The sequence below is a fragment of the Sinocyclocheilus grahami genome, unplaced genomic scaffold (genome assembly GCF_001515645.1).
Source record: "Sinocyclocheilus grahami isolate Dianchi unplaced genomic scaffold, SAMN03320097.WGS_v1.1 scaffold563.1, whole genome shotgun sequence".
Taxonomy (NCBI): Eukaryota; Metazoa; Chordata; class Actinopteri; order Cypriniformes; family Cyprinidae; genus Sinocyclocheilus; species Sinocyclocheilus grahami.
This window is the reverse complement of record NW_015505742.1, coordinates 906,144-918,680: the sequence shown is the minus strand read 5'-3', so window position 1 is coordinate 918,680 and position 12,537 is coordinate 906,144. Positions and strand designations below refer to the sequence as shown.

The following is a 12,537-nucleotide window of genomic DNA, read 5'->3' as shown; positions in this document are numbered from 1 at the left end:
TATATATATATATATATATATATATATATATATACACAGTACACAGTGGTGGCCAAAATTGTTAGAATACCTGACAGATCTGAAAATATTTTGCCTCCAAAACATGATTTAATTTCATAATGTTCATGAAACATGCAGATGGTTTCAGAGCACAACAAATATCAGATGAAGTGAGTCGTACTGTTTTTATCCACTTTTAATTTTAATATTTGGTATGTCCACCTTTTGCAGCAATTACAGCAGCACATCTCTCTTGAATAGTGTCAATATATTTCCTGAGAAGTTCAACACTAATGTTATCGCATACCTTCTGCAACTCAAGCCAAAGGCTTTCCTTTGAACGTACAATAGACCTGTCCAGTTTATTTTCTAACTCGCCCCAAATTTGCTCGATGGGGTTGAGGTCCGGGCTTTGAGGGGGCCAGTCCATCATTTTCAATGTTCCAGCAGATTCCTTCCATCGCAGTTCTGGCAATAGTTTGTTTTATGGGTATTGTAATAGCCAATTAAACAAAAACAACTGAAACCTCTTTAATATGCCAAGTGTTCTAACAATTTTGGCCACCACTGTATAATTTAAGGTACTGTTCATTTTGGTTACACTCTGACGTTTGGCAATAGTCTTACCAGTTCTCTGGGCAAAAACTCCTCTTGTCTTCCGACTACCAGAGACACAGTTTCTCCCAGTTTGGTGCTCCGGAGCATAGCCACCAGCTCCTCTTGTGTGCGTCCTGTGATGTCCACTCCATTTACCTAGAGAAAGAGAGAAAGCTATTTCCTGTAACCGTCAAAACGGAGACCAAAATTTCCATTTACACTGTGCCGAGATGGCAAACATGTCAGTGTTAATTCCATCTCACGGCCAGGTGCAATACAAGACAGACAATTGGCCTAATTACATCAAGGATGCATTAAGCCTTCTGAAACAATATCTTTAAATTGCATTAAAACAATACCTTTTAATTGCATGACTGGCGGGATTGGAATAGCATAATTTAATATCCTATAAATAAGCTGTGATTTTGCATTTTCCAGGTTGAGCTCTCGTGACTGCATTGACGCAGGATGCATGTAATACCTCCAGGATACGGTCTCCGGACTTGAGCCGCCCGTCTTTAACAGCAGCTCCGCGGGGCAGGATGCTCTTGATCATAATGGGTCCTGGACCATGAAGGGACGAGTCTCTGGTTACCACGGTGAATCCGAGGCCCTCCATACCTGCAGACAGAGGAAGGCCAGAAACATTAAGCATGTATTTAATGACCTAGTGAACCAGAAAACCAGACAAATTCTTTGCCATTTTCACAAATTCTTGCCGTTTTCACCAGTGTGTTGTATACTCAGCCGTGTGGAAAACAAAAGCTAAACTAACATCTGAAAATAGTTTACCCCGTCATATGATGTAAAATAACATTCTTCTAAGGTTCCGGTCACCAAAAAAGTGTGTTTGCATTTACACCCCCCAATTACACTCACTAAGGTGTCAAATAAAATATAGGAGATATTTAAGACATGTTGAAAAAGTACATAATTGTTCCACTAAAATTCCTTCAACAGTGTCCTGAAGACTTGCTAACATCCTAAGGATCTAGTTACAGTAAGGAATATTGCCCTGGATTTTCACCTTAGTGCTATTCATACCAAGTGAACTGATCATTTTCGTCATGCAATGAGAAAATTTCACCAACAAAGGTGTGAATGTCAACAGAAATGAAGTTGAATCTGGAAATTTGGAAAGGTCTGCCAAAGAAAACTGCAAATGAAAGTTCCTTTTAAAATACTTCTCAGAATCAAAATTCAAATCTTTGAATTCAATTTTGCATTCTTCAAAACAATTAGACATTGAAAATTTGACATTGATTTTGAAAATTTGTTCTCTAAACTGTAACTGACACGAAAGAAACCTCAGTGCACTTTTTTTCCAATATTATAGCATTGTTTTCTATATCTATTACTAGTAAATTTCATAAAAGCCAATGTCAGTAGAGTGTCGCTATTATGACCAAAATCTGCTTTAGAAATTACGGACTATGAATATGGGTTTTCCAAAAGCGGATACTGATGTCTAGAGAGCAATATGGTGGAAATGATGCCAAGAACACATATATTAAATTTAATGATAGCATACAAGGAGCAGTTCCCCGTTATGACCCTCATAGATCTTTACATACTGTATCCAGCTCATCTGATCCAAGATCAGGTCAAAAGGTCAGCGGTACGCTGATGATAGCTTTCAAGCACTCTGGACTGATAACCTGTGTTTAAGCTGTCAGTTTCTCTGCAGAGGTTTGAACACCTCCGTCTCCACCCCTGCACGTTGATAAATGTTTCCTTGCAGGGATTAGACAGCTCTGCACTTTAATTTCACACATGAACACATCTACAGGAGACTAGAGATGCAGAGAGCAGGATACAGGATACAGGATGAGGAGGAGAGAGAGAGATGGTGTGTGAAAGGAGCGATAGAAACAATGAAAAGGGTGTGGTCTGAAAAAAAGTGATTAGAGGAAGTTGAAGCACTGGATGAAGGGAAGCTGAAAAGAGATGGAAGAGCGAATATCACAGAAACATGTCAGGGTCACATTTCACCCAAAAATCACTAGGGAGAAAAAAATGATATATTTTTTTTATTTTTGCAATGCAGAAACATTAATATTGTGTTTATATTAATTACATATGTTTTACATTTATTTGTGTATTTATTGCATAGATATGTACAGTATATGGGTCAAAGACGTTAAGATGTCCGCATCAAAATAAATTTACAAAAGTGATTTTATGTCCATAGAAACACATTAAATGTAAGTAAAAAAAGTAAGTGTCTACTTTTAAGGTTTGAAATTAGTTTTTGAAGGATAAAATGTCAAAATTTGGTTGAAATAATGTTACATTGTCATTCAGTGTAACACAATATTTATGTAAAAATTCAAACAACATGCTTATTCTGACATGTACATATTAAAATATATAAAATAAAGAATAAGGGAGCATATTACATTTTATTGTGTTTTAACGAAAAAGGGAGAAGAACAATCAGCTGCAAACAAAGCTGCTATGCAGCAGTTTTGACATGGGCTAAATCGCAGGGCTCATGACGGCACCTTCTGGTCAACTGAACAGAGTTTCTACTATTCAAACTCTAAATCAACATGAAATGCCATTCGCAACCCATTTTATGTGCATAATGTGATATAATTTTTGAGCAAAACTTTTTTTTAATTCAATGGGTACTGATCTGATTTCACATCCAGCTTACCTTTCTTCAAATCGATCTTCATTTTCTTCGCAGACTTTTTGTTGCTCATATTAACCAGCGTGACGAGGGCCGGGGTCTTTTTGGGGGTGGGGCTCTCGCTGCCATCTTTCAAGGTAGGTGACGCACTGACTGGAGGAGAAGGCGTGGCTCTTTGCTCAGAAAATCAAAAAAAAAAAAAAATTTAAATTAAACCGAAAACTTTTTTTTAAATTTTGGGAAAAACAACAATTTAAAACAGTATTACACTTATTGTTTTTATGCTTAAACCCGTTTTCGTCTTTGGCTGATATTTTAATATTCATTGCATAAATATTCATATTTTTATTTATACTGTATTAAATTATTTTGCAAACACACAGACACACACACACAAACAAAAGTACACAGACAAATTAAAACATTTAAAACAGAGAAAAAAAAAACTGGAACTAAACCAAAACCTGTTTTATCAGTTTAATGGCACAATCATTTTGAGCATTTACCCTCATACTTGATGTTTGGTACTGCCGCAGTAACGCAATAATGCATGCAAGTATATGAAACACATGTTTGCAATGCACTGAACCAGCATCCGCATCCGTGCACTTGTGAAGAGTATGTTTCTGGCCTACAGCAGTCAGTGCATTTAAATCACAAACCCACACACAAAAGCTAAAGTATTCACCGGCTACTTTGTACTCTTGTCAACACACACTGCAAATCCATTTGCTGTTTATGTCCTGCGGGACGACATTAATGACCAAGCAAATGAGCCGAAAGCCAGTGGAGTCACTGCCATTCAGTGAGTCTGAGATGAGAGCCGAAGGCAAAGGTGCCTACCTGCATCTCCCATCACAATAAAGACAGAACAGAGGAGAGGAGGAGATGACAGAGAGAAAGAGAGAGAGAGAGAGAGAGATTGTTTTTTTTGTTTTATTTTGATCATATGCATTTTTCAGTTTATTTTATTATTTTATTTTGTTATTTTATTTCATTTTTTTTTATATAAATTTTCTTTTCTTTTATTTATATGTTTTGTAAGGTGTTTGTTATTACTCTTGATTAAATTTGGACAAACTCGTATTACAGATTTACAGTATTTGTCTGGCTGATGATAAAACAGGCAAAAAAAATCTTGCAGATTTAGACCCATTTAGTTTATTTTTTTATATTTTTTTTTTTATATATTTTTAATATTTGCATTTATTTTTTACTTTATTTTAGTTAGTTTTATTTTACTTTTGTGGTGTTTTCAAATGTATCTGCTATTACTCTTGCCCTAAGGGCTTTTATTTTTCATTGGCTCAAGTTAAAAAATATAGATGTGAATCATTACCCTAAATTTTTTTTAATTGGATGAATTAAACGTTTTTTTCAGTGAAGTTGTCTACCATTACATTTTCTTGCATTTGAACAAACTCATATTACATACTTATTACATAATATTTGCCTAATGGATGATAAAACAGTCAAAAACTCCTATAAACGTGCACTGAATGAGGCATCCGAACTATAGCCAGAGACAAGAAATTTCTGTCACTGTTATTTATATTTTTTCTTTGGTGATATCATGTGTAAATCATACAAAAAAAGCTGTGACTGAGGCACCAAAGTACACACCATTCAATAATATTTCCCACAGTTTCTGTCCATTTGTTGGCTGAACAGTCAAATTTAATGCTCTACTATTCCTTCAAAGCTTCATTTTTATTTGTGTCAAATTAAATGGCATCTTATCTGACTTCACCCACAGCATCTACCCAACTTATCCAGCTGAAGAAAATGACTAGACCTAAAAAGTTTAATAGTAACTATATAGTAGGAATGGGAAGTGATTTTATCTCAGAGAATACAGAGAACATACATAAGCACTCTTATTAAAACGTGATTGAATCCCAGATGGACCTCAGGGGCTTCAGCTGAGGTGATGCAATACTGTAGACCACTTCAATGTTTAATGAGCTGTAAAAGTGTGTGTGTGTGTGTGTGTGTGTGTGTGCATCAGTAATGCTGATTGACAGAAGCGGTGAAGAGAGGCGAGAGATAAACTCCATCCCTCTCTCAGGGAGAAGAAATGAGTTCACATGACCTGCGATAAGAGGAACGAATTGAAAAAACGTGACATATGTACGTCTCCCGTCCTGTGACTATTGCAACAAGTGTACATATTAAGACCGGGAACTTCGATATACACACATAAGCTTGTGCTGCTCTCGTACGTCTCAACGTGAAATCATCTACTGAAATCACAATGCTCAGAAGAGCCAAACCTTCCAGGCTAAGTTCAGTTCTGCCGTTTCCATTATTTCAGCTTGATAAGAATTTCAATAGCAAAAGCTGCTTCTAGATAAGCATTAAAAAGCTTGTTTAAGTACGTGACATTAAACCTGACTTTTAAACATGAATGAACAGTTGAAATAGTATACAGTTCAATGCTTAAAAAAAGTGCTTTACAATCCTTAAACACTTGTTAAACGAGGCTCTTTTAAAAATAAATATCACATAATCAGTTGATCAGAATACATCAAATTAATGCAAACTAAATTAAAATACATTAAAATGGAAAGAATTGAATTAATAAATGAATTAATAAATCAACAATTGAACTATGAAAAATAAATATGTAAAATAAATGTAAGTAAATACACACATTTAAAAAATAAAGTAGTTAATAAATGTTAATATCTATGTATTTAAATATTTATTTAAAAAATAACCAAATATAAATAAAGATAAGTACATATAAAATGTGTCAACGAAGACCTCATGTCCACCCACACACACACAGAAATAACCTTAATTTGACAACAAAGAACCTTTCATAAAACAAAGATCCAAATTCATCTCAGTGCAGACTGATGCTTGAAATGAATACTCAATTATTATTATTTCATACCCCCATTTTGAGTGTTTATACATAATCATACACTAAGCATACACGAACTCCCTCACCTTAAGTCGACTTGTGCAGTCCTGGAGTTTGGGACGTCCACCTTGGGTTTGTCCATGGCTCCTCCCTTCACAGAGGTTGCATGACCGACACCCTGTCAACACAAACACACACTCACCATGACTTCAGTTACTCTACAGGACCCAAAACAACCACACCACGCTTCAGTGTCGCCTACTGAGCAGGACGCCGATAGTGTTGAACACAGTTGGCACTGAAATGCTATAACTGCGTCCTTGCCGTCTTTCTCTCGCTGTCCACCTTTCATTTCTTTTTAAGCGATTAATATCTCATCTGGAAACGGCAATCAAAACAGATAAAAGGCAAATGAAAAGAAAACAAACACAAAGATGAAGAAAAACAAAATGATGCACCATAAAAGGGAAAGTCCACTTTCCTCACCGTGGAGCAGTCACTAATTCTGGTCCACAATGCACCCTGTTCTCCACCCAAACATACACACACATACACACAAACACATGGGACCACCCCTCACGGGACGCAGAAAACACACAAAAAGTGACCTAGATAATATGAGTAGAGAGCAATTATCCCCCCGCTAGGCCACATGCTCCTGAGGGCCACAGGGCCAGCAGAACTGGCAGGGCTATTGTTAATGTGCATCTCCCTCCTGTACTGAGTGCACACTGTTCACATGAGGATGACAACCCAGAGATAGAGAGGCTTTAATGGAAAGAGGGTCGGATGACATAATAGTTCTGTGCTTTACAATCCTTAAACACTTGTTAAACGAGGCTCTTTTAAAAATAAATATCACATAATCAGTTGATCAGAATACATCAAATTAATGCAAACTAAATTAAAATACATTAAAATGGAAAGAATTGAATTAATAAATGAATAAATCAACAATTGAACTATGAAAAATAAATATGTAAAATAAATGTAAGTAAATACACACATTTAAAAAATAAAGTAGTTAATAAATGTTAATATCTATGTATTTAAATATTTATTTAAAAAATAACAAAATATAAATAAAGATAAGTACATATAAAATGTGTCAACGAAGACCTCATGTCCACCCACACACACACACAGAAATAACCTTAATCTGACAACAAAGAACCTTTCATAAAACAAAGATCCAAATTCATCTCAGTGCAGACTGCTACTTGAAATGAATACTCAATTATTATTATTTCATACCCCCATTTTGAGTGTTTATACATAATCATACACTAAGCATACACGAACTCCCTCACCTTAAGTCGACTTGTGCAGTCCTGGAGTTTGGGACGTCCACCTTGGGTTTGTCCATGGCTCCTCCCTTCACAGAGGTTGCATGACCGACACCCTGTCAACACAAACACACACTCACCATGACTTCAGTTACTCTACAGGACCCAAAACAACCACACCACGCTTCAGTGTCGCCTACTGAGCAGGACGCCGATAGTGTTGAACACAGTTGGCACTGAAATGCTATAACTGCGTCCTTGCCGTCTTTCTCTCGCTGTCCACCTTTCATTTCTTTTTAAGCGATTAATATCTCATCTGGAAACGGCAATCAAAACAGATAAAAGGCAAATGAAAAGAAAACAAACACAAAGATGAAGAAAAACAAAATGATGCACCATAAAAGGGAAAGTCCACTTTCCTCACCGTGGAGCAGTCACTAATTCTGGTCCACAATGCACCCTGTTCTCCACCCAAACATACACACACATACACACAAACACATGGGACCCCCCCTCACGGGACGCAGAAAACACACAAAAAGTGACCTAGATAATATGAGTAGAGAGCAATTATCCCCCCGCTAGGCCACATGCTCCTGAGGGCCACAGGGCCAGCAGAACTGGCGGGGCTATTGTTAATGTGCATCTCCCTCCTGTACTGAGTGCACACTGTTCACATGAGGATGACAACCCAGAGATAGAGAGGCTTTAATGGAAAGAGGGTCGGATGACATAATAGTTCTGAAAAGGGAAAGCAGACACATTCAAGCTTTAAAAAAAAAAAAAAAACTTAATTCACAACATTGATAATAATAAGAGATGTTTTCTTAAGCAGCAAGTTAACATATTAGAATGATTTCTGAAGGATTTTGTGTCACTAAAGATGATTCTGAAAATTCAGCTTTTCATCACAGGCATAAATTACATTTTAAAATAGATTAAAATACAAAAGAGTTCTTGTAAACTGTAATAACATTTCACAGTTTTTATTGCATTTTTGATCAAATAAATGCAGCTGTAGTGAGCTGAAGGCCACCACTGCCAACAATAATTTAAGCAAAACTGAAACTACAGATGTGTTGGAAATGCACTACACAAATAAACTTATAAATAAATGAACAGCAACACAAATGTGTCACTTTCCACGTCTTGTGTGCTTGACGTTAATTGCATTATATAAGTCCTAGCTTGTTTCATAAACAAACATTTTACAACATAAAAAAATTGCAACTTATATGCTGGAAAACAAGGTTCTGCAGGCTTTGATGGAAACTTCATAGAACAACGGGGGGAAAACTGACTCGGGCATGATGTGAGGATTTGGTTGATATGTTTACGACCTAAATATGCTTGAAGTAAACACAGTAAAACATTCATGGTCAGACACATCAGCTGTGCGAGCGGAGGCTATATTAAATATGTGTGTCCTTGGCTCTTGGGGTGCGCAGCCTGTTTACATAAGACTTATGAGCGCTGGCTAAACTCTTGGGAATACAGTAATTTAATAAATGTCAAAGCCTAATGAGAGAGTTTGTAAGAGACTGTGCGTGTGTGTGTGCGCGTGTGTGTGTGTGTAGAGAGAGAGAGATTTGCATCACAAATGTGTTTCTCTATGACCTTTGAGTCCATCACATCCATCCAGCTAACTGTAGATCTGACATATTACAACAGCAAAGCCGGATCATCAATCTACTGTACATGATAACTCAGCACAATTTCTAACATAAGACCTAGCAACAAAAACACTAACCCAAATTGTTAAAAAGTACCATGGTAATGCCACGGTATTCTTTAAAGTACCTTGGTATACAATACTTTACACCATGGTATTTGAGCCTTTTAATGCTTGGCATTTAACTCAACTTTAGCCATCAGTTAGTGTTTACAATAAATATAATTTTCATGAACAAGCTGCTTTTTCGCTGTATTTTTTCTGATCTGATCTAGCAAAAAAAAAAAAGGTCTTGCTGAGTTCAGTGCAATATTGTTCCAGTAAATGTTGATGGTTCAGGAGCAAGTTATGAAATCAAACCGACTAGAACATGTTCCTGGAACAACATTTCATAATGTTGATCAGATCTGATTGTAGGATTAGTTTTGGGGTCTTGAATATTATTTTTATGAACCTCATCATTTTATGAGTAAGGTTGTTCCAGGACCATCAGATCAGAATGGAATGTCCTACTTGTGTAAATCTCGTGTATTTTCTGATTTTGAAAACTCCCTGAAGGAACTCTGAGCTTCATGTTTGTGTTATGGCAGAGAAGGGGAACCCAGAAGCTCTTATCATCTGTCCCAGGTAGGGCTGGGTTTCGAGTTCAAATTTCAAATTTCGATACCTAAGGGGAATCTCATCAGCGTCAGTGAGCCAATAAGCCTGCAGCACTAGCCGGTGTGTTTGACTAGAAGAGGTGCGGCGCAGATTGATCAGTGTTTGACATCCGCGAGAGAGATTCGAAAGTGCACGGAGCAGTCTGCTCTCTTTAGCTTTCGTGGTACTGTAATACACCGATCGGTCTGCACAGTCAGTCCGCGTCAATCGAACACACCTACTAGTTTACACCGGTTACACTCAGAGATGTGGCGCACACGTGAGGCTGTAGTGTGAATGCGTCCCAGCCCCCTTAGATTTAAGGCTACATTTACACTGGTGCGTTTATGTTTTAAAATGAAAACGATCCTCGTCATGCTGGTGTTTCCACTGCGTTTCAAGCCGGCTTTCCACAATCTCCGACAAACTTTCAGTCATTCATTTCCAATGGAGAGTAGCACGGGAGCTGCGTGGAGTTCCGATCATATGCAAATGTCCGTTCATACTACACGACCGAAAGCGCGTGAAAGTTTTTTTTTTTTAGATAATGTAATCTTGTTCAAATTGATTTCATAAAATTGGTATCGAAAAATGTATCGTTCAGGAACCAGTATCGAAGTCAAGGTATCGGTATCAAAACATTTTTGAATGATACCCAGCCCTAGTCCCAGGAGCTCAAGCTCACAGCCGGCGGTCACCTCCACTGAAGCACGGCACACTGTTAAATGATTTGAGGATTTTGTCTGGGCTCTGTTCACATCTCAGCTGTACGTACAGGAGAGCCGGGTAATTATGAGTGAGGGACGGAGATTCTCTGCTCGCTTTGTCGGTCATGTTTTAGACTGAAGACAAAATGATTATCAGATGTGTTGAGGAGGTTGTCTAGACCAGTGTTTCCCAACCGGGGTGCCGTCTGTCGAGAGCAGGAGTGCCGTGTAAAAAATCATTTTTTAATATTTTTAAATAGCTAAAATGTTCAAAAAAGCATCTATTATATAATATCCATTTCTGATGTCGCCAATAATTAGAGATGCACCGAAATTTCGGCTGCCGAAAATTAGTTCACCGCTCAGGATTCACTTTCACGTGGTGTGACGCTCTGCGTATTATTCGCTCTATGCGTGTGCGCTCCGCTCAGTCGCTCCACTCGTATACCGTTCATGCGAATCGGAACAGCAAAGTCCACACAAAAATCGAGCTGACCGGAAACATCGATGTAGTACAGTATTGTTTCTGTCTGCAATAGCCCTACTGTGTTGTAACATGGTGTGGTGTATGGGCAACTCTGGAAACGCCGCCCTCTCATTCCTTGATCTGCTAACCGCTATGTTATGCTCGCGTGTTCTGATAATAATAGCTTTCTAGGACTAAACATTATTTGGATAATTGGTAAAAACATTTTTTTTTAAATATCTTAACCCTACTGTTAGACCTACCTGAAAAACTAAAAAGCAATTTATTTAATTCGAAGCCTGTCGTTATTTTTTATGTGCTATCGTTATTAATTTATTTATTTGTTCTTATTTTATTACTGACTGCTTACTTGTCATTTTTTATTCAATTCAAAGTTTGAAATCAAGCCATCTCGTGCTACTGCACCAAAATTACCCCACTGTAAAATTAAAAAACCACTGAGTGAGCAAAAATTTGTGAGATGGCTAGTTATAATGGTAATTAAATAATGTTTACATATGTATAAAAGCCTACATTAAAATCTGTCATATAAATTGGTCTCTTCATTAGAAATTAGCCTACTTATTGCCACCATTGATGGACAAAAATGTTTAATAATATTAAAAATATCTGTATGACATTATATGTACCGAATATCTATACTTTTCAAATTATCACATCGAAGTTAGAAATTTTAATATTGTGACAAAATTAATTTTGTAGGGTGCCACAAGTTTTTTAAAATTTCCAAAGGGTGCCGCGACTAAAAAAAGGTTGGGAAACACTGGTCTAGACCTTCCAGCACACATAAACATGAACGTGAGATGTGCAATTATGGTCAGCGCTCTAATAAACACCTGGGACCTTGAATTGATTTTCATACAATGCTGTGATCTGGGGACAAGCCACTGAAAAACTGCTTGTTTACTTTACAGATGACATATCATGAAAATCGGACTTTTCCAGGTTTTAAGTTCTATAATCAGGTCCCCAGTGCATCTACCAACCAAGGAAACGTGAAAAAGATTAACCAGGTAACTCTGTTTTGGTAAGCTTTTTTCTGCAAGCGTCTGAGAAAACGAACGCGTCTGATTTCGCTCCCTTGGTGACGTGGCAAAGGGATCTCATTATAATATTACCGCCCCTTAATCTGTAAGTTTACACCCACGGCGCCGTCATTTGATTTCGCAAGCGACAACGGTGTACCAGTTCTAACACCATAACTGACTGTTTTTTGTAACTCATGTGTGTTTTTAACGTAAACTTGTGTGTGAAAGCTCATTCTGATTCTGAATGAGAACTTAGTTTAGTACTCGCATGCTGTGACAGCCGCTTTCTGTCCGTGTGCTTCAGATGTGTGCACTCAGAAAACCGTATATCAGACGTTTAAACTCATATGGTTTAAAACGCATGATTTCAGTGCGATAAACATTATAATCAGAACCAAAACAGATGTATTTAGCAGGTCTGAGCTGTAATGGCTCTATTCTGGAAAAGGGGGCGGGGAGCAGCAGCTCATTTGCATTTAAAGAGACAGGCCCGAAAAACAGCGTGTTTCTGCTTCCACTCAAAATAGGCATTTTCAAAATAATATAATAAATGATCTGTGGAATATTTTGAGCTAAGACGTCACAGACACATTCTGGGGACACCAGAGACTTATATT

General features: G+C 37.4%; 2 protein-coding genes across 2 annotated transcripts in view; both read right to left on the bottom strand.

The window, feature by feature from the left end:
* The window catches only part of LOC107556285 (partitioning defective 3 homolog B-like), a 94,824-nt gene extending 91,420 nt beyond the window's left edge, over positions 1-3,404 (bottom strand). The window contains exons 1-3 of the mRNA XM_016239355.1: positions 3,257-3,404; positions 1,079-1,218; positions 628-753 (exon numbers count right to left, since the gene is read on the bottom strand). Of these exons, the coding sequence (XP_016094841.1) occupies positions 628-753; positions 1,079-1,218; positions 3,257-3,305 (315 nt within the window). The 5' untranslated portion in view covers positions 3,306-3,404. The remainder of the gene's footprint in view (positions 1-627; positions 754-1,078; positions 1,219-3,256) is intronic.
* Positions 3,405-7,364: 3,960 nt separating this feature from the next.
* Positions 7,365-12,537, bottom strand: part of LOC107556286 (partitioning defective 3 homolog B-like) — a 28,474-nt gene continuing 23,301 nt past the window's right edge. The window contains exon 3 of the mRNA XM_016239356.1: positions 7,365-7,503. Coding sequence (XP_016094842.1) covers positions 7,408-7,503 — 96 coding nt within the window. The 3' untranslated portion in view covers positions 7,365-7,407. The remainder of the gene's footprint in view (positions 7,504-12,537) is intronic.